We start from the raw sequence: 23,794 nt of genomic DNA, 5'->3' as shown, positions 1-23,794 counted from the left end.
CCTTTTGGGTGAATGCAATACAGATGGATAAAAATGTGGAAATCTATGGCCAGTGTAAACCAAGCACCACATTTTGCAATAAAACACCATACCAGCTGTCAAACATGGTAGTTGTAGCATGATGGTGTGGGGATGTTAGATGTGTCAGGAGCTCAATGACTTATAAAATAATTTTTATAATTGAAAAAGCTCTAAATTTAGCTCTTCACAAGAAAATGATTTAGGGGAATGTACAGTCATCTGTCACTAAGATGAAGCTGAATTGTAGTCAGTGATCCAAATCCCAAAGCAAGTCTATATAAGCATGGCTGAATCAAAGTCAAAGTTGGAATTTTTGGGCTGGTCTAGTCAAAGCTCAGATATTAAAACCTAACAGGAATACTGTGGCACAGCCTGCAATAAGCAATTCATGCTCAAAAGCCTACCAGTTTTTGTGAACACAGTTAAAACAGTTCTGTATGAGAGAGTGGGACAAAATTCCTCTATGATGATGTGAAATATATATGTATGTGTGAGCCTGGAAACTGAATGCGTGCCACTCTAGCCTTCAAGTTATTTCTCGTAGAAGTCACTTCATATTCCTAATTGTTGAACGATGGAAAAAGGTCCATTAAATGGGAAGTTCAGTTTCAAAACTTTGCCCAATGGCTCACTCGGTAAAACTAAGTTTGTATGTAGTTACTGTCAAGCCGAGTTTACTTATCACCGGAGTACAAGCAGCCTACAATATCACATGCAAGCCAAACATCCATTTTACACTAATAACATTAGCCCGGGTAATATGCGACAGACCACGCTTGACAGTGTTTGGCAGAAACCAATGGATGTGTCAACCTACAGCAGATTAACGGTAGCAATTGCTAAATGGACAGATTTACATAGTGGAGGACGAAGGTCTGCATGACATAATTCAGGTCGCGTCCAACGACCCAACTTATGAATTACGCTCGAGAGCCACAGTCGTAACTAGGATACACGAGCTGTATAGCTAAGGAGTTGGAGATCACGGAGATGGTCGCATTTACTGGTGACTACTGGACATCACTTGGAAATCATAGCTACCTCGGGGTTACAACCCGTTATGTCGATGAACAGTGGAAACTGCATTCACATGCTTTGACGGTCATGAAAACATCAGAGAGACATCATGCTGAAGCATGTGCCAGACATTTTATGGATGCAGCAAAGCAGTGGAATGTTGAGAATAAAGTAAGCACATTCAGTACAGATAGTGCACGAAATTTAATTTCAGCTGCGTGACAGCTGCCTTTCGAACACTTGCCGTGCATCGCGCACAGCATTCAACGTTCTGTCACAGTGTCTCTGCAGAATAGTGCATTTGACGGTGTACTTTCCAAATGCCAAAAGGTGGTGGGGCACTTCAAGCACAGTCCATCAAATATTGCAGAACTTGAGAAACAGCAAGTCGCGCATGGCCTGAAGACTGAGACACTTGTACAAGACGTGCCGACTAGATGGAACTCCACTCTGGAGATGGTGAAGCGTGTGTGAAGAAACAAACAACCACTAAGAGATGCACTAGCCCTACATAAAACTAAAGTGGTCATGCCAACAAATGCTGAGCTGGAGAAACTTCAGAAGCTGGAAGCATTGCATGAGCCCTGCAGGTAAAACACACTTCTTTTTTATTTATTTATTTATTTTTATTTTTTTTATTTTAATCTTCTAGCAATCTCGCACGCTGTTATTGAAAAATGTGCGTCTCCATCGATCATTAAATACACATAGTGGGAGTGTGGAGTCTCTTACTTTAGCGGCAAGTTCTTTTTTCATACTGTTGGATATTTGGCCAGTCCTTTAGCATATGGTTTGTCATAAGTCGGATTGATGTTTATGCAATTTTAATGTAGTAAATATGAGTGGGCAAAATTTTGTGAAGGGATGCCCGTCTTTTGCGATAGAGTACACAATGTTTACTTTGATTTTAAGAACCTCCTCATTAACTTTTATTTTTTTGTGTGTCATTAGCAGCGGTCACAGATGACGACATGCCATGTGGGTTTTTATTTACTTTGTTTTCTGAAAGGCTATGCTTATATGTTATTCCATTTTAAAATCGGGTTTAAATTGTATGGGTGGTTACCTACCAGGTAATGCATATGGTTGGTCTGCAAGTCGGCAAACATCTGCCATGCCCTCTCAATCGTGAGAAGCAGATCATAGAATGTTATATAGTTTTACTGTCAAGTAATGCAAAGAGTATGCAACACATGTTTCGCCCTTATTTTGGCTCATCAGGCATACAGAAATTTAGATTTTTAACGATGAAATTAAATAAATTTAAATGAGTCACTAATCACGACAATCAGTATAAGTCAATGAGTGAAAAAAAGTAAAGCCTCTCTCACCCATTGTCCAGTGAAAAAAATGTCTATGGGGTATCGGAATCATTCTAGTGTATGCAAACTGGGAAGAGAGGGCACTGCAGACGCAGAAAGCCATAAGCAGTGAAGATTTATAGCAGACAGTGAGAATAAGACTTGAAATGAGATATTGAGAATTTGCCAGTCAACTCCGGACCAAGCATAGAGCAGCCTGCCATCTGTTTACACTGGAGCTAGATTAACCATTTTCTGTGCTCCTGAAAGTTCAAAATGAAGGTAAATTAAATGGAGTTTCAGGGGAAAGAATGTTTTAGGCAGCAAGGGAATATTAACTGAGTGAGTAGAAGATAGATGAGATACGGCAGACCAAAACACAGGACCTAGGGGACAATCCCAATATAAATGAAAAAATATTCATTTTAAGCTATGCTATTTGGAACAAAATGACAGAGAATCACAGTGCTTAGCTTACATTTTTGCAAGGCATTAGTTGTAGGCGATGTACAAATTTTAACTTTGCATGCTGATAATTTGAATTTTTGGAGGATGACGATGTTCTAGAGGAGAGTTTCCCAAGACAAGGTATTTTTTTGGTGGGGTAGTTCACATTGCCACACAGAAAATAAGTGCAGTGGTTTAAAAGATGCATTCTGTAGACTTGTACATACAGATGCCTCAGTTTTAAATTTGGAGACTAAGTCTATGACAACTGTACCAATTGCTAAATTCAAGGGTTTACATACTTTTTCCACCCTGGGCTGTGAATATTTAAAATTACGTTTTGCTCCTGTATGCTTACAGTATCTGGAAAAATTAATGCAGTCCCACAACCTCTTTTTCATATGTCAATTTTTATCCGCAAAAGAAGGGGATGTATTTTGTATTTGATATACCACATATGAAAAACTTTTTATATTTGATTCATCCACTATTGACATTTGAGAACATAAATCTTTTAAGTTTATACTATAGGTTTTAGATATTTATATTTTAAACTCCTCGTATGCTCCAATTATTTAATGGTATTACTATTCATGTCTGCTGTTTTAAGTTCAACAGCAGTTTGGTTTACACATTTCTTATTACACAAAAAAATTACACATATATTAGGTGTTCAGGGCATATTCATACATATCACACATTGCTTTAGAAAGTATTATTAAAGACCTCTGCCATCATGCACAATCCCTTTTCTCTTTCCTCCATTCAGACAATGTTAGATTATTAGAATTTGTATCATTAGATTCAGTTGCAGCTCTTGTGCGCCAGTCATAAGGCTACATGGCAGTAACCTATGCTCAGAAGTACATGAGTATTTCTATCATTTGATGTTGCTTTCAATGCCTGATGTCGTGTTTGCAATCTGTTATTGGTATTGTACTTCTTTCATTAGTCTGTGGGTGGCATGAGAATATGACTTTCACTGTAACATGTACACATGACAATAAATGTATTCTTGAATGTATGCATTTTGTCAATAATATTTTAAAGTTAAAAGAAATTTATGGGGGTGATGAAAATATAGCAAGTGTTTGCACCTTTTTCATTTTTTTATACCTTTGTAGTATACTGGATAGTAGTTTTTGAGGTAAAATTTAAAGATTTTTAAATCTTTACAAAGAAGTAGACATGCTTCATTATATTATGTCTAAGGAAAAACACTTTCAAAACAGCTGATGTTATTATTAAAGCATTAAAGAAAAATAATAAATTGGCTTTCATATATAACTTGTTAGAACATATATAGGAATAGTTATAAAAATGGAAGGGGGGTCATGGACTTCTTTTTTCCTCATGTGTGCAAGTTCAATTTATTTACGGGATTTATTTATTTTTTGTTGTTCCTGAATTCAGCAGTGACCTCCACGCCTTCATTACAACCCGGTTGGACTATTGTAATTCGTTGTATGTTGGTGTTAGCCAGTCCACCCTGTCTCGGCTGCAGCTGGTGCAAAATGCTGCTGCACGCCTTTTAACTGGCACGCGAAAGACTGAGCACATTACACCTGTATTATCCTCACTGCACTGGCTGCCTGTTCAGCTTAGAGTTCATTTTAAGATTCTTTTATTTGTTTTTAAGTCCTTAAATGGGCTTGCTCCGCCCTACCTCGCTGAGCTGCTGCATATGCACTCTGCTTCCCGCTCACTCAGATCAGCTGGTCAGCTGCTTCTGGATGTGCCTAGGACTCAGCGAAAGCTCAGGGGGGGATAGGGCTTTTTCCATTATGGCTCCAAGGCTCTGGAATTCACTGCCGATCCACATTAGACAGGCCTCCTCACTGCCCATTTTTAAGTCTGCTCTTAAGACTTACCTTTTTGGTTTGGCGTTTGATCCTGTGTGAGCAGTTGATTTTTTTCTGTTTTAACTGTTTAGTTGTTTTTACTATGTTTTAAATTAGTTTTATTTATTGTATTTTATTTACTTATTTATTATTTTGTTTAAAATTTATTTTAGCCTATGTTCAGCACTTTGGTCAGCGGCTGTTGTATGTAAAGTGCTTTATAAATAAAGTTGACTTGACTTGACTTGACTTGACTTTGTCTTGTTAATGTTCAGGGAGTGGTTGTTGTAATGGCACCATAGGCTGAAATCTTTTATGTCCCACCTGTAGGTGAGGCTCATCGATGCTAATCATTGAGGTTGATAATGACATTTGATAATGCTGTTGCTGACATGCTTTTCTCTGCAGTCAAAAGTGTACACACCTAATAGTATTAGGCTGATGCAGCAGCCTTGAAGATGCCAATGTTGGTGAACATTGTGGAGGAATTGATGTTTATCCTCATTGACTGGAGCCTGTTTGTACAGGAAATCCTACTGTATATTCAGCCACAGACAGGGCTGCTTAGACTAAAGTATCTGAGCGTCATCACCAGCCTGGTTGGCACAATGGTGGTAAAAGTAAAACTGTACTCACTGTACAATACTAAAAGAAATTTTAAATAGAGAAAATGACAGGAAATTTAAAAGACTGATCAAGGAAGAGCTAATCTCATTGGAGCCCACTGACTATCAAACTGAGGGAAGTAGCTGATAATATGAAGCGTACCCTCTTTATAGCTGTTAAAGGAATTTATTTATTTACGTGATTTATCCCTGCTGCCATTTTGCTACATTGATGAGGGCAGATCACCAGAAAGTTTATAGGAGTCGAATGAGATTGGTATGAGAGTATCATTCTTTTTATATTCCCTATATTTTCTAAATTTAAATTTTCCTACACTAGGTTATAGTGTCAGTTTGTCTGTTGCAGCAATCATAACATTTGTTTTATAATTCTTAATAGCAGTGTTAATGCTTGCAATATGCCATCTGTTGAAATGAAAAATGCTTTGCATTTACTACTACATGCTTTACAAAGTACATTCCATTTGACAATGCATCAAAAACTGTCAGATGGAGAGAGATCAGCTTGTATGCATATACAGTAGATAATAAAATTATGTGTGTGTATGTACTATACAACTCTATATATGTTCTTTTGTATTGCTTTCTTTTTGAAGTTCTATTATTGATTGTTGTATTTTTTTTTTATAGAAAATTTCCCATTTTGTCCATGCAGAATTTTGTTATCTTTTTAAAGGGCACTTAAAAAATAATTATTGTTTAATAATAGCAGCAGTTTTGTTATAAATAATATTCATCTCTTAAACTTAATCACAAAGGAAAACATACTGTATATTTTATATAATGTGTTTAATAGTATATAATACTGTTTTAAATTTCTTTGTCAGTGCCTTTTTGTGGTATTGTCTATGTAGGACCTGCAGTTTATTTATTTTTTTGTTAATTTTAGTTGCCTTTGTAATAGCAAGCATTATAAGTAGTGGTTTATAAAGTAATGATTCACTGTTTTAATCTTTGCAATGAGATTTATTTTATAAGTATACTTAGATTTACATATATTTTTCCTTTCAGCAGTGTAGCACATTACATTTATTTTGATATTATTTTAAACTGCAGGGGCTCCAGTCAGAGTTGCTTACAAGTTCCTAAAGTTGTTTTACTTTAAAATCATCAAGAATCACAAAGAATTCAAAAGGACAACTTAAAGCTAATTTGAGATTAACACAAAGTGATGAGCTATATTTTCTGAATAAGCATATTTTCACCTCCCTACTTCTGCTAAAGACACTACAACATGCTGTATGTAGAACTTTGCCCAAACATATGAGCCATACTCTGTTAAACAACAAGGGAATATCTCATTCTCAATTAAACAGAGTTATGAAGTCGCATGCAAAAGATACCAGATCAAAAACGCGCTATGGCATTTTTAACTTTTTTAACTAAGATTTTGTTGTTGTTGTCGTTTACATTTTTTATATTATGTTTTTTAAATTTATTTATTTTGAAAAGCAATTTACAAAATACCATGTATTGTATGGTATGCCTGTCCCAGCATATTCACATGCATGCATACATGATATTTTGTGCATGTGTGTTTGTTTTTATTACAAGTATAATGTATTGTCAACAATACTGACAATTTAGTGACTGTGTTAGTTACAGCATTTGGAAACGAAGTGTTCCTAGGATGTCATTGTCACAGCAAGTTATTTGCTCTCTTCTTGTTTAAAGAAAAATAATCCAAATGTGTTTTGCTTTAGGTATTGAGTCATTCTGTGGAAACTTAAAACCCGATACAAAAGAAGTAATTTTGGACACAAACCAAGCTACTATTAAGTTTGTCAGTGGACATCATATATCTGGGCGTGGTTTTTTACTTTCCTATGCAACTACAGATCACAAAGGTAAGCATGAATTGATCCTTGTTTTATAGTTTACCTAAGACAGTATTTAAAAAATAATATTTTAAAATGGTCTCTTCTTATTATCAACGTTTATCAGATATGGACCAATTTAAAGGTTCAATTACACTGTGAAGTGTGACATTATATAGAGTATTTATTTTACAATCGGGGGGGGGGGGGGGGGGGGGGGGGACTATACTCTTTGAACTTTGGAAAATATGGAATAACTGATTTTTGCTTAAAAACCTTGATACTTTTTGAGTACTGCGGCAAGTTTGAAGGAGAACATTCTTTAAAATGTACTTTCATAACCACAGTGCAACTTAGAGTTCAATTGAGGTGAACACATTTGTACAAAGTGTTGTAATGGATTTCTGAAATAAGCACATTTTCACATACTTACAAGTTGGCCTGATTTATAATGTCTGGATCATTACCAGGCCTAAAATACTGACGGTACAGTAATAAATAATAAATTCTACATGGCCGTCATGGTGCATAGCAGTCAGATTGGTAGAAAAAACAGATTATGCATCCATCTGTAGCACAACACATTCAAAATTCCAGTTCCAATGTGAGACTTTCAGCAAGACAACTTTTTAGTCTCATGTTTTTATAAACAACCAAGATAAAAAGTGTTTATGATATAATTCAAGCCAACAACATATGATGTAAAAATGTCCATGGATGAAAAAATAAATCTAATGTTACTTGTGTCACATAATCTACATGTCAGTTATCCAGTCGTATGCTCCAAACATACAAAATACTGTACATGAATTTTTGTTGCTAAAATATGGTTAAAATGATACTTGCAAAAAAAATCGACACATGTAAATAAACCGGAAACTCAGTCATATGGGATTGACTTTTTGAGATAAATATCTCCTCTCTCCATCATTCTTTGGTGAAGTGTCCTATCTTCAATTTTCTAGCCAGGCGTACAGTACAAATCGGTGTTGCGGAAAAGCTACTTGCCTGTCTGTGGTTATTATTAAGTTTTGTGATAGTTAATTCACCCACTTGTGAACAGAGCTGGAGTGATATGTTTTGCACGTACATTGTAAATAGCAGTGGGTGGATTCATCATGTATCTTAATTGTACTATAGACAGTTACTGTATGCAGTTTACTATAGACAGCATGTGACAGAATTTTACTTCTCATTAAAACCGATTTTTATACTCATAATGAAAAGTACTTTTTTTTTTTTTAAGAAAATTATCAGTTTTTTCTGCTAATAAACACGGTGTTACATTACAGTTAGTGACTATTAATTGCCCTGAAAAGATCAACTATCATATGAAATGTGATTGGAATTTGTGTACAAGCACTCTATGAATATATGTTCTACACAGTATGGTATATTGGGAACAGATTTATGCCAATACAGGGTCACATTTAACCGATGTATATATTATATGTCTGGCTGAACAAAAATGCATCGTTATTCAACTTTGATATAAGCAACAGTCATGTGAAAAAGTTTGGGAACCCCTCTTTATTCTTTGAATTTTTGTTTATCATTGGCTGAGCTTTCAAAGTAGCAACTTCCTTTTAATATATGACATGCCTTATGGAAACAATACTATTTCAGCAGTGACATTAAGTTTATTGGATTAACAGAAGATATGCAATATGCATCATAACCAAATCAGACAGGTGCATAAATATAGGCTTTGATGAGTGTCTGGATTCTGGATGGAGGTATTTTTGACCATTCTTCTATACAAAGTCTCTCCAGTTCAGTTAAATTTGATGGATGCCGAGCATGGACAGCCTGCTTCAAATCATCCCATAGATTTTCAATGATATTCAAGTCAGGAGACTGTGACGGCCATTCCAGAACATTGTACTTTTCCATCTGCATGAATGCCTTTGTAGATTTCGAACTGTTTTGGGTCATTGTCTTGTTGGAATATCCAACCCCTGCGTAACTTCAACTTTGTGACTGATGCTTAAACATTATCCTGAAGAATTTGTTGATATTGGGTTGAATTCATCCGACCTTCGACTTTAACAAGGGCCCCAGTCCCTGAACTAGCCACACAGCCCCACAGCATGATGGAACCTCCACCAAATTTGACAGTAAGTAGCAGGTGTTTTTCTTGTAATGCAGTGTTCTTCTTCCACCATGCAAAACGCTTTTTGTTATGACCAAATACTGTAACTCAATTTTTGTCTCATAAGTTCAAAGCACTTTGTTCCAAATTGAATCTGGCTTGTCTAAATGAGCATTTGCATACAACAAGCGACTCTGTTTGTGGCGCAAGTGCAGAAAGGGCTTCCTTCTCATCACCCTGCCATACAGATATTCTTTATGCAAATTGCGCTGAATTTTAGAATGATGTACAGATACACCATCTACAGCAAGATGTTCTTGCAGGTCTTTGGAGGTGATCTGTGGGTTGTCTATAACCATTCTCACAGTCCTGCGCATATGCCGCTCCTGTATTTTTCTTGGCGTGCCAGACCTGGGTTTAACAGCAACTGTGCCTGTCGCCTTCCATTTCCTGATTACATTCCTTACAGTTGAAACTGACAGTTTAAACCTCAGAGATAGCTTTTTGTAGCCTTCCCCTAAATCATGATACTGATCTTTGTTTTCAGATGTTTTGAGAGTTGCTGTGAGGATCCCATGCTGCCACTCTTCAGAGGAGAGTCAACAACAACAACATTTATTTATATAGCACATTTTCATACAAAAAGTAGCTCAAAGTGCTTTACATAATGAAGAAAAGAAAAATAAAAGACAAAATAAGAAATTAAAATAAGACAACATTAGTTAACATAGAATAAGAGTAAGGTCCGATGGCCAGGGTGGACAGAAAAAACAAAAAAAAAGCTCCAGAAGGCTGGAGAAAAAAATAAAATCTGTAGGGGTTCCAGGCCACGAGACCGCCCAGTCCCCTCTGGGCATTCTACCTAACATAAATGAAATAGTCCTCTTTGTAGTTCGGGTTTTCACGGAGTCACTTGATGCTGATGGTCATACAGACTTCTGGCTTGTAATCCATCCATCATTGTTGGAACATCATGGTGCTTTGGGTAGATGATGGTGGCGCACGCCACCACCAACAGGACACCGGAAAAGGAAACAGAAGAGAGAGTAGGGGTTAGTACAGATTTTGAATGAATAGTTATTATAATGAATTGGATATACAGAGTATCAGGATTAAATTACAGTGAAGTTATGAGAAGGCCATGTTAAAATAATGTGTTTTCAGTAGTTTTTTAAAGTGCTCCACTGTATTAGCCTGGCGAATTCCTACTGGCAGGCTATTCCAGATTTTAGGTGCATAACAGCAGAAGGCCGCCTCACCACTTCTTTTAAGTTTTGCTCTTGGAATTCTAAGGAGACACTCAGTTGAGGATCTGAGGTTACGATTTGGAATATAAGGTGTCAGACATTCCGATATATAAGACTGGGCGAGATTATTTAAAGCTTTATAAACCATAAGCAGAATTTTAAAGTCAATTCTGAATGACACAGGTAACCAGTGTAGTGACATCAAAACTGGAGAAATGTGTTCGGATTTTCTTTTCCTGGTAAGGATTCTAGCAGCTGCATTCTGCACTAATTGCAAACAATTGATGTCTTTTTTGGGTAGTCCTGAGAGGAGTGCGTTACAGTAATCTAGCCGACTAAAAACAAACGCATGAACTAATTTCTCTGCATCTTTTGATGATATAAGAGGTCTAACTTTTGCTATGTTTCTTAGGTGAAAAAATGCTGTCCTAGTGATCTGATTAATATGCGATTTAAAATTCAGATTACAATCAACGGTTACCCCTAAGCTTTTTACCTCCGATTTGACTTTTAATCCTAATGCATCCAGTTTATTTCTAATAGCCTCATTGTATCCATTATTGCCAATCACTAAGATTTCGTTTTTTTCTTTATTTAATTTGAGAAAATTACTATTCATCCATTCTGAGATACAGGTTAGACATTGTGTTAGCGAATCAAGAGATTTGGGGTCATCAGGTGCTATTGATAAATACAGCCAAAGAGTCAAAGGGAAGCACAACTTGCAATTGACCACCTTAAATACCTTTTCTCATGATTGGACACACCTGTCTATGAAGTTCAAGACTTAACGAGCTAATCCAACCAATTTGGTGTTGCAAGTAATCAGCATTGAGCAGTTACATACATTCAAATCAGCAAAATTACAAGGGGACCTCAAATTTTTGCACAACCAGTTTTTCACATTTGATTTAATTTCATACAACTAAATACTGCTTCACTAAAAATCTTTGTTCGGAAAACACCCCAGTACTCAGATGTTCCTAGGAAATGAAAGACATACCACTGTTATCTTTTTTGTTGAAAGTAGAGTAAGTTAATATGCAGGCTGAGAGGGGTTCCCAAACTTTTTCATATGACACTGTCCCTATTTATTCAATTACTGTCACAAGAAAAGAGACAACAGTAATGGTCTTTTATTCGAAACTGCTTAATCAAAACCAAGACACAATATGTGTTACAGTAACCAAAAGTAACTCATGTAGGCAAAAGGTGGTTATAGCTTATATACTGTATATACTCACTGATAAGTTGGGTCTTCAAGCCCGAAAAATTGATCATAAAATCAGACCCCGACCTATACGCCCATTCAAAAATGCAATGCTTTTTTTTTTTTTTTTAAAGTCTTCTTGCCTTCTCCAATCTCGCATCGAATTTTGTTGCAGCAGCGCAGTTACTAGTTTCTTTCACTACTTCAACGACGTTTAATTTAAAACCAGCTTCATATTTTCTTCTGATCGAGCACTCCATCGTAGATAAGGGATGCTCTTATGATAAAGGTGTATGAGGGTGTGAGATACAAAAAACACAAATCGGTGTAAACGTTGCTTCAGAATAGTTCGGGTATTACTATGTGGTCATGTAGGCACAATACATAGATAAAAAAGGCAGTGTGCTCCATGGTTACTCTCTCAGGTAGGCATTAGCATATCATAATCTCTTGGACCAATAGCGTGAGTTTTCTGCATTCGACTTATACTACCAACATTATAAAATACCAGACGTTATATGGTAAAATCAAGACCTGACTTATCCACGGGAGAACTTATCAGTGAGTATATACGATAATACCCATTTCTTATTGACCAACGGGCACATGTAACAATACAAATACAGTTTCAGCTTATGTACTGTATATGGAATGCTGGTTGTTCCACAAACACAATGAAAGTTGATTTTGAGATTAGCCGTTATAAACCAAAGCGAATACTGCTTTTTAAGTTTAAAACATTTCAAAAGTCAGATAAAAATATACAATTTTAGTTCACCCATAAAAAATTGTGCACATTTTCCAAAGGTTTAGCTATATCGTGAAGGAGACTAAATTGAACAGCCTAAGATAAATAAATACATTACAGGAGCCAATTCTGCTCAATAGAAATAAGTAAACCAACAAATCTGAATACTGCGTAGTAACGAACAACTTAATTTTGCATTGTGTCAGTGGAGAAGACAAAAAAAATTGAGTATAGCCAAAAATAACAGCTAAAATTTGAGTCGATTCAGTAATAGTAAAGTTTAAGAAATTTATAGTTGAGACTGTCTTGTTGCCAATTGTGAAATTATTGTTCAGTTAGTGTTATCATTTACTTTTGACTCCTTTTAAAGTAGTACTTTGTTAAGTTTTAATAACTTTATAATAATTAAGTTCTTCCACAAATGATTCAAAATGATTGTAATGTATTTTGTCAATGTTTCACAGTATCTACAAATAAAAGTATCCACCAGGATTGTGGTGCTGGGCAATTTTGGCTTTCTTTAGATAGGAGCAATGGTTAATGAACAATGGATTTTTATTTTTGGTTTTGAGTGTGTGTGTGTATTTTCAACTTACAATATTGTTCAAAATATAAGTAATAGTAGTAAAATAGTAATGTGCAGATTAAAGTATTCATTAATTTATTTTTAGTAACATGCTTTTAAATTTAATATTAGTATGGATGTGGTGAGAGAGGACATGCAGGTGATTGGTGTAACAGAACAAGATGCAGAGGACAGAAAGATATGGAAGAAGATGATCCACTGTGGCAACCCCTAACGGGAGCAGCCAAAACAAGAAGAAGAAGATTAGTACCCTAAGTTCTTGTCAATAAGCCGCGGCTTATCTAAGGAAAAAAGTTGTGAAAATGAAAAAATAGAATATCGGCTTATACATAAGTCCGGCTTATACATCCATCGCGGGGGTTGCGTTCCAGAGCCACCCGCGAAATAAGAATATCCGCGAAGTAGAAACCATATGTTTATATGGTTATTTTTATATTGTCATGCTTGGGTCACAGATTTGCGCAGAAACACAGGAGGTTGTAGAGAGACAGGAACGTTATTCAAACACTGCAAACAAACATTTGTCTCTTTTTCAAAAGTTTAAACTGTGCTCCATGACAAGACAGAGATGACAGTTCCGTCTCACAATTAAAAGAATGCAAACATATCTTCCTCTTCAAAGGAGTGAAGCAAACAAATCAATATGTCTGTTTGGCTTTTAAGTATGCGAAGCACCGCGGCACAAAGCTGTTGAAGGCGGCAGCTCACACCCCCTCCGTCAGGAGCAGACAAAGAGAGAGAGAGAGAGATAGAGAGAGACAGAGTTTGTTTTATAAGCAAAAATCAATACGTGCCCTTCGAGCTTTTAAGTATGCGAAGCACTGTGCAGCATGTCTTTTCAGGAATCAGCTTTACAAAAGATAGCAACGTGAAGATAATCTTTCAGCATTTTTAGACGAGCGTCCGTATCGTCTAGGTGTGCAAACAGCCCCCCTGCTCAATCCCCATACGTCAGGATCACAGATAGTCAGCGCAAGAGAGAGAGAACAGTAAGCCGGGTAGCTTCTCAGCCATCTGCCAATAGCGTCCCTTGTATGAAATCAACTGGGCAAACCAACTGAGGAAGCATGTACCAGAAATTAAAAGACCCATTGTCCGCAGAAATCCGCGATATATATTTAAATATGCTTACATATAAAATCACAATTTAAATGACCGCTATGCGCTCGTGTTGACTCGGCGACGCCCAGAGCAGAAAGAACGCGCTCCGGCCGCTCCAACCGCGCCATGCGGGGAGTGAGAGAGACGGCAATATCTCACACTCTCTCCCCCCTTAAAGAAATTAAATGGGCGCGAGTGAGACCACTGACCTCCCTCCCTTCTATTAGTTATAGGTTATAGTACGTTCGGCTTATCCATGAGTCCGGCTTATCTATGATACGATTTTATTTTAAAAATTCGTATGATTTTTGGTCTCCGGCTAATACATGAGTCCGGCTTATAGACAAGAACTTAGGGTACTACTCATTGCTCATTTAATCATTTTTTGGTTTCTATTATAAGAATATTTGTAGTGTAATTGGCTTTCATGTAATCTAATAGTTGCAATTTAAAATATTTTATGTCACTAAAACTTTTTTTTTTTTGCTACAGATCTTCTTACATGTTTAGATAAAGCAAGCCACTTTCCAGATGTGCCGTACAGGTACTGGTATAATGACTGATTTTTTTTTTTCTAAAAATAAAATAACTGATAATCACAGAAATCCATAGGCAGTATGCAACTAACATTATATCAGAAAAAATGAATCATTTAATTTATGAAACTGCTTCTGTAGGTTGTACCTACATAGGGAACTCTCATTCTAGTCACATTGAATACACCATTTTTGTCTGATTTCATAAGGCTGTTGACCTTAGTTAAAATTGCAGGTTCATACATCTCAAAGGGACTATTTAGGGGTGCGTGATATAAGCAAAATTAATTATACGTCATGATACATAAATGTTGAACAGTAATGGTTTATGTCACTGTATATACCCAGAAATCAAAAACTGTCTAAAGTGACTTAATTTATATGAAAACCATTACTTGAGTCTTTTTTCTTTTTTTTTTTTTTTTTTTTTAAACTTTAGGTCAAACAAGATTTATTTTCATTATATTTAAACAATCATGTAAACTGCAGTAAAACAAATCAAACAGAGAACAAATTTATCAAATAATAAATACATTTCATTTAGCAGGTCAAAAAAATCTCATGAATAAGAAGTCTATAATGTGCCACCTTTCATTTAATCTGCCATAGAACCACGTGTGTGATTCAGTACATGCGAGTTGTGTAAATGGTCAAATACGTGCACTAGCATTTCAATATTTTGTACTCCAATCTTTTTTCTTTCTTTTCTAAAAGGGGCCTAAATATCACATTCCATCGGTCCTTGAACCTTTACAAAGAAAGTCCACTGTTTATTCTTCACCTTCTTTTTCCATCTCCACAGTTGTACCATCACATGCAAAGCTGTGTCAGAATCTAACGAAAAGCCCACATTCCACCATGCATGTGTCTTTTGTGACAAGTAACCAAGGCAGCTTCCTGAAATGCTAAATCACAGTAAAAATGATATTCGAGAATTTCTAACCGTTTACAAATTTCAGCTGGTGTCTCATTTCTACCAGTGTACCATACACCAGTATGCCCTTCGGAGCATTTAAGCCAAATCTAGACTAGGTATATATTTTGAGACTTTCAGAGAATGACATTAGGCTTATAATTATAGAATAGCTGAGGCATCTGCTGTAAATGTGTTTGCTTTCGTAAATATGCAACAACCAAATTCCCAATCTCTGTTGGGTCCTTTATTCAAAATGGTTACACTTTTGCCATTGTGTTCACTACTTAATTACATCAGAATTCAACTGAGATGGCAATAGTAAAGTGCTGTGTTGTTAAATATTTTAATTGTTGCTAGTAACGAAGGAAAAAAACAATAACATATGGTGTAAATGTGTAGTCATCTGCATTTTTTTTGTTTTTTTATTCTCAGCACATTGACATGGGCACGTTCCCATATAAAGTAGCTTCACCATAAATTTAAAAACACCACAGTGCCTAAAAACTGAAAAGGCAAATTTAACAAATAAGATAGTTTTACCAAAACTACAGTCCTAACAAAACACAAGATAAAAAAATCATGAAACTGATGTCGACCGATTTTTCATTAACACGGGAGGAATAGTGAAAGAATTTTTGGGTAAATATTTTAAAAACATAAAAGTATTTTTAAGTGCACAATCATGAATACATGGAATAAGTTACAAAACAGTATACTCTAGCATTTTGGGGCCTTCAGATTTTTAAGACATAATTTGTTTGTATGTGAACATTAAGTATAAATGCTGGGTTATACTGTACAAGGGATGGGTATTTTAAGTCTTTCAAGGAATGTCACTCATCTTGCCCAATACTGTAAGTGAAAATGTAGCTTCAGACAGCAGAAGGGTTTATTTGACACTTCTAATGTTTTTTTGGTAATTTTTTGATGGATATGAATAAAGTTGGTTCCTTATCAAAAACACATACAAATTACAGTTAAAAAAAATCCAGATGGTGTGTCTTGTACCTAACTTCAGGCAGTTTTTCCTCAAAGTACAGTGACAGAGAAAATGGACACGAACGAGTAAGAAGAAAAACCCAAAAGGAAAGTGCAACCATTGATCTGCACAATTGTTCTGCTCGGCTTTTGATAAGAAATGATCATGAGATTGCAGATTAGTGATCAAGCATTTCATGAGAAAGACTAAGAAAGCACCTTACCTATTTATTTGAAAAGAATATTGTAGCCAGCACAGCTGCCCTCAAGGCTCAACCAGTCATTAATTTTCAAGTAAACTCATCATTATGTAATAGAATGCAATAGAAGAGAACAGTCAGTCATTTTCCAACCCGCTATATCCTAACACAGGGTCACAGGGGGTCTGTTTGAGCCAATCCCAGCCAACACATGGCACAAGGCAAGAAGAGAACAGAAGACTCATGTCTACTAACATTCATGTTACATTTTTGTTAAGTAACCATTACTCTTCTTACCTGCTGTCCTGCCCTGTGGTGTTATTTATTTGTTCTGTAAGCTGATGGCTGGTCATGCGTAGCATCAGCAGAAAGCATACTTTAACTGCCAACCACCTTGTGCCTCTGACTCCAGTCTGCCAAGAAGTTTCAACCAAATTGTAATTATGGATATACCTTTCAGATGTTCTGTCATATTTTCACCAGTTTCAGCTCCTGCCTGAAGTGAAAAGTTTTCACTTTGTATTTAAGCCAAAATGAAGTATATCGGATTTGTAAACTTGGTTGCTTTCTGCCACTAAACTAAAAATGAAACTGAGCTTTGGTCAATTGTTTAATTTGACTAAAGCTAATATGAAATAAAAAATATAGAAAGAAATTAAACTGTTGTGTAATAGTGAAAATGAAATATATAGTTGAATACAATAAAGAAGATTCAGGATTATAGGATGCAAACATAAAATGTGAGATATAAAATGTTAAGTTATTAATCATAAACTGCATGACCAACTCAAAATTTATTTTTATTGTTCTAAACCATTTTTAGTAATCAGTTTTCAAGTGTTGTCTCCCCACAAATGATGACAATTTCTACTTTAGTCATGATTTTAAGTTGATCATTCTCAACTTACTCCCCAACACTATTATGATTAATAAAGAGTTAACTATACTTTGTGTTAATGAATATAAATTTTAAAAAGTAAACTATTTTGATATTAAAATGACCTTACACTTTTACATATAGAATGTAATTTATGGAAGGATCAAGTATTTTTTTCTTGAATTCTTGTTATTAATTAAAAGTGTCCTTTCTTTATAAATCTGCCATTATATTGTTTCCATTTTTATCTTTTTTTACATCTTGGTCATGGTAATAAAAACCTGACACTAGTTGTTTTTGAAATTAGTAGGAAATATTGCCCTTCTGGATGTAAGGATGTTATTGGAGACATTTCTGGAGATGCTGAAGAAGGATATCGACATGTAAGTAATGAAAATCACACCACTGATCTGAATAGTATTTTGTAATAGTTATAATGTGATTATAATTTTTTTTCCTCTGGTACTTTTCAGTCAGCTACAGCTTTATGTGAAGGAGTCTTTGGAAATACTGTTGGAAAGGGCAAGGATAATATTACATTTATGTGACTGAAAAAATTCAGTGTACTACTTTATTGATGTAATAGTTCATACTTTGAACTTGCATCCTAACTTGACAACAAAAAATTTGTTTTGCTAACAGTTAATAAAAATTGAAGTGTAACATGAAACAAGTCCTTTAGTTGGAAAGATGATATATGGGAACTTGCCTTCAGTTCGGTAATGCCCATTTAGGGTGATATTGTGAGTGCACAGTGTTAAAATGCAGATTCTCATATTGTATAGAGTGAAAAGATACTGTATTTTTTACTTGCTCGGTGTCCAGATAAATTCCTATAACAAAAAACCTTGGGTGTTTTAGACATTATTTTTTTCTCAGTGCATTAGCTTGTGCAGACATTGCATTATGCAAGTTATTTCTGGATAATGTGCTGCTTTCAGGCGACAAGATCAGCAATGTACTGTACTATGATTGCAGCTATGAAAACATGCCATCTGATGGACAGGCATCTGACCCCAGAATTGATTGCTCCCATTATTGCCGAGGTCTAACTTTTCCAGACCTATGCTGAATTAAAGCCTGTTGAGAAAACACAAATGACCATATTAAAGGGTTGTTGTGACTTTTCTCTTACTGTGCTGTGACACTGACCGACATTTTAAGGTTCTGTAGCAACTTCTTAATTGTTAAAACTATATACAGGTATATAGCCAACAAGTTAACATCCCAGCAAAATGTAATGTGCACAAAAAGATATTTTGTAAAGCATTTGATGCTGTTTTGTCCTAATTTATAATTTATTTTGGCTGCTACAGTAGTTTCTTTAGTTTGTTTTTAATTCATCCTCAAGAATCTGCACTGGTTCATTCCTTATGTTTCAGCCATGCATGACTCTACACCAGAATCAACCAGCCAACATTATTCCTCTTATATATTCAGATTAGATGGCTGTTCTGATCATCACTATCTTATTGCCGCCATTTAACTGCTTCTTAATATCCTGCTTGCTATTCTCAATCTCATGCTTACCTCTGTCTTATACTATATACCTCTTTTTCCTCCACATTAGGATAAGGCTTAAAATACTAGTGCAGTTGAACAAATTTTATATCTGTACTGAACTCAGTTATGGATGTTTGAATCATGTAAGGTTTGTAAATTTCATCAAACAAAATGTGTTATCAGATATAGAATTATTGTAAAGTTAACTAACTTACGTGCTTTTATATCTGCATAAGCTCAAGATTGAGCTCCCATTCTCTTTTTTCTTTGAGCAAGTACAATATACCACAGCTGACTGGAAATTTGTGCATGTACTGAGTATGTGTACTCTCAAGGTTTGAGTGTATTTTTCACCTAGTGGTGCACTGGTCTTGTGCTCTCCTAACCTTGCTGGTTTGGGTTAGATCCTGGACAAAGCTGTAAATCCTTTTGTTGGGTAGAATAGAAAACACATTTTATTTTGGAGAACAGTTTATATGTAAAACAATCAAATGAGGCTGATAACAATGCAGAATATATCTTCCTAAACAAAGGACCTCAGTTACTTGGAATTGGCTTGGTTTCCGTGTTTCTGCCTTTATTCAAGAAATATTACTTTGCAAATTATATTGTCATGCTGTGGGGGCTAAAGGTCCAGGACCTGCTCTGTTAAAGGTGAAAGTGCCATTAACCTTTTTAAACACCTGAAAATGGCTCAAGTGCATGAATATGAACAAGCCACTAAGCACTTGACAGTCAGCACAGCAGCAGTGCCCAGTTCAGATCATCAAAGAGCGCAACCTACAAACAGTTGTCAATCAAAGGATCGTTTTCGGCTTACAAACCTTACAACAGAAAGACCAAACATTGGAAGGATATTGTGTCATCAGCTACTGGAAGGCATAGAACCAATTCAGACCGTACATAAAGGAGTCTTCAGGAAGTTTATTCGTCAGATGGCTATGTTTGAACAAAAGGAGCTGCCCAGGCTTACATAATGGAGCTCCCGTCTCATCGTGCACATCTGAATTTTCATGTGTTCTCTCATATAACTTCACAAAATAACAGCAAATGTATACAAAGTTATATATCAAAATTTACAGCATATTCTCCTGAACAAAACAAGCCAAAACCGCGTTTTTCTGCGGTGGAATGATCGTGAGTTATCCTTCGAAATGCTGGCACCAACCATCTGGGGTTTCTGGGTGGCTGACACTGGCTCAGTCTGTTATACCATCACAAGCTTCATACCATTGTGTAGTACATTTCCAACGATGGGTAACGTGAGCAAAATAAATGAAAATATAAGATTTTTTTTGAGCGTTTATACGAGAAATTATTTATCTTTTATATAAATATTTTAATATAAATTTTACATTATTTATATTAATATTTTGGGCATCCCTTCGTGGAAAGGTTCTGGTGGTGGGATGGGTGCCCATGGAGCCAAATGCTGTAACTATTTATTTCTTTGTGTTACCAACATGAAACTTTAGACAGGTACAGTGAAAAAATGGCAAGGTATTGCTTGTACATGAGATATAGTGTATCATAAAACAAAAAGTTGGAAAAAATTCACTGTGAGTGCCAATGTTTTTATTCTATTTTTTTGCTATTTTGGCATCAGTTTCTAAGTAAAGGAATGTTTAAATTTGACAAAAACGTAATTTCTATCACATTTGAGAAGTTGTCTGTCAGGTTTTTGTGAAAAATTGACCGTCTTTCCTTTATTTTTTGCATAATAAGGCTTTATTTTGGTGTTCTCCCCTCAGGTGGAAATTGCTGAAAAATGCCCTCAGGGTGTAAAGTAGAGAAAAATCGTGTATTATACAAAAAAAAAATAGTCAGGAGGGGACTACAGGAATAATGTGGAGAACTAAATACCCAGGTCTAAACACAACAATTTTGCATCATTCTGGACATGCCTAGCAGTTTTTTAACTACTAAAAATGGTAGCTCATTCCCATCTTATCTTCTTCCAACTCCAGTTTCTTTTTATCCCTGGCCATGTGGTGGTTTTAATCTCCCATCCAAGCATCAGAGTCATTTCTAATGTTGGGGTGGCCCTACATTTCCTTAAGAGACTCCAGATTAAAACTTTCTCTTGCAGCTCTGGGTGTCCTTGCACCTGAGAAACTTTAGTTCCACAAGACTTATTGCCTTTATGCTTTATTAGTTGGGCAGTGCAATCCAACCCTGTATGTCACAGTCTTAAACTAGCTGTTAGGATGTACTTTCAACTTTGAAATTCTTTTCCTGGGCTTGCTTTTCCTTTAAATAAAGGACCTCCTTGCCAACTACTGGCATGTTGAATGTCTCGTTTAGGCTGATTTTTCACTCGGCACCATGCTAATTCCCTAGTTTCGTTATATTAGTCTTGTGCATCACACCCAATGGTTAGATGTTAATAAATACCTTTTGTTTTTTCTTTCCATAGTAAATTGACGAGTAATTTTGCAACTAAAGACTTGGTAGTGAAATAGGAAAATAGTACTAAAAAGTGGAATTTACTTCCTAATTAACTGTAATGTGATACTGTTAACAATGTGGTTGAAATGATAAATTTCATGAATTTCTGCCATCCAGAAAGGGGCAGTGGCACTTATTAGTCTTAACACTGTTATTCTGTAAATATGAGAATTGTTTATAATTTTCTATAGTGTGTCAGTTTCATTTTGCATGTTATCACGTTTCTAAAGACAATAGCTTTAATTTTATAGTGGCTATTCAGCTGGTCTTTATAGTACATTATTACATATCCAGACTATAATTTACATTTATTCTGCAACCCTGAATGCACATTGTAAGTTTTCTTTGCTCAGATTTGTAAGCTCATTTGCCTTGTATGATTAGATTTTGAGGTAGCATTAACTGTGATATATACACATTTTATCAAATAGACTTTCATTCTACCTACTAAGCTATTGTAAAGACAAAAAACACTTAAGTAAATCATTCTTTATTCTCCTAAAGTGATTGATAACTTGTAGATTGATATTTTAGCAAAACTTGAATCACACTGATGAATATTTTTTCTGTTTTCTTTAGACCTCTGTTTTGTGTAAAGCAGCTATTCATGCTGGTGTGATACTGGATGAGTTAGGTGGAGAAATATCAGTAGTTCAACTTAAAGGCATTGGTCATTATGGAGGCACAAGGGCAAATGGGATACAATCAAAAGAGTGAGTACCAATTATTCATATTTATTTTTAAGTCCATGCAATGTCTTATTAGAATAAAATTTGCACTGAATTAACCGCCACCACTTTGTTTTTCAAACTGCTAAATGTGTACCGGTTTACACCCAACTACAGATCTTTAAAGCAAACTCACCAGTTAAGAAAATCATCTATAACTGAACTATGACTTATTTAGTTCTTAAGATGAATCTACAGTATTTTGAAATTTACTGTGACAACCATTTGTATAGTGATATATTGTATTATATATCTACAGTATATATTTGTACAATGTAAGTGACAGAACACCCAGCATAGAATATCAATCAGATGAGCCCTCTCAGTTAAAGCCAATCAGTGATCTATCATTTATAAAAATGTAAGGCCTATCTGTCATGCAAAAACTCATGCACACCTAGCATTTGATTTTGGTCTCAATTAGTGAAGAGTGAAAACTGCCGAGTTCGCGTCATCAGGAGTTCCTCAAAATCACAGAAATGCAATATTTGCTGAACTTGTCAAACTGCATTAAAGTCAGTGGGGATGGATGGACAAACTAAACTAGATTTGACTGGATAATAATGGTGCAGTCATCCTTAAAGTGTCCCTTAGGGCTAGGAAAACGTCTAGCAACTATACCGGACTGATTATTTTGCCCAAAATGGGGTCAAAAAATATCTGGTCTTTTAAAGGCAGAAAATTCAAAGTGGCGTGTCCTGATTGAAACCACTGGTTTATTCTGTTTTTTGAAGTTGTGCTGAAGGCTGTCTAAACTGTCTGTGATGATGCATTTCACTTTTTATTCTATCAGAAAGGCAGAAATGTCTTGTAAATAGTAATAAATCTTTCATTATAATTTCTTCGACTCCGAAAACAGATGAGATTCTGACTCCTTCAAGGTTTGTTTTCACTTTTGCCCAGCTACTTGGCTAAATATTATGCATGCATAGGGCACAAGCCTTCTTCTCTTTTATTGATGTGGAACTCGAAGATTGACCTGCGCATTTGGCTACAAGCATAGATAACTCGTCCTACAGAGTCTGGAATGCAAATGATCAACATTATATACCCGGGGGGTACAGCTCCCGAGGATGTGGCTCTGGCCTCGCAAAGCATTATGAGGCACTGGTATTGAGAAAAAAAAAAAAAAAAACTGGCCGCATTATCAGTAAATAATTCGACAAACAAGGGCAAATGCGAATGCAGCAAATTCTGTGTGAATAACGCTTTGGTGAAATTCGCTGATCAACACTAGTCTCAATTGACAGCTTATGCCATGGCACATGTAACGCAACCTTTGAATTTAATGAACGGGGGATGGCAGGACTGAACTTGAGCTTCAAGTTTCTCTCATGGCTGGCACAGATGTAGGAGTGAGCCTGACTTGATAGGATATGCAAGGTTGCTCACCCTGCTGTGATATTTGACACATAACAAGTACAGCCGACCGATCACACCGCTGGTCTGACATGAACTAGACCCATGAATTCAATGTGTGGCCTTCAGTGGTCGCAGTTTAAGAAGAAAGGCCAACGGCATGCACCATACTACATCGCTGCCATGTCAACTCTG

At 35.8% G+C, this 23,794-nt stretch overlaps 1 protein-coding gene across 2 annotated transcripts in view; it reads left to right on the top strand.

Annotated features, from left to right (window-relative positions):
- dcbld1 (discoidin, CUB and LCCL domain containing 1) overlaps window positions 1–23,794 on the top strand; it is a 71,922-nt gene that overhangs the window by 21,446 nt on the left and 26,682 nt on the right. Inside the window, exons 3-6 of one of the 2 annotated variants that reach the window (XM_028797811.2) lie at window positions 6,957–7,100; window positions 14,547–14,598; window positions 17,872–17,944; window positions 22,092–22,225. In XM_028797811.2, coding sequence (XP_028653644.1) covers window positions 6,957–7,100; window positions 14,547–14,598; window positions 17,872–17,944; window positions 22,092–22,225 — 403 coding nt within the window. Of the gene's footprint in view, window positions 1–6,956; window positions 7,101–14,546; window positions 14,599–17,868; window positions 17,945–22,091; window positions 22,226–23,794 lie in introns of both variants that reach the window. The other variant, XM_028797810.2, reaches the window with a different exon arrangement.

The sequence above is a fragment of the Erpetoichthys calabaricus genome, chromosome 3 (genome assembly GCF_900747795.2).
Source record: "Erpetoichthys calabaricus chromosome 3, fErpCal1.3, whole genome shotgun sequence".
NCBI classification, from domain to species: domain Eukaryota; kingdom Metazoa; phylum Chordata; class Cladistia; order Polypteriformes; family Polypteridae; genus Erpetoichthys; species Erpetoichthys calabaricus.
The sequence above is the reverse complement of the archived record's forward strand: the minus strand, read 5'-3'. Positions and strand labels throughout refer to the sequence as shown.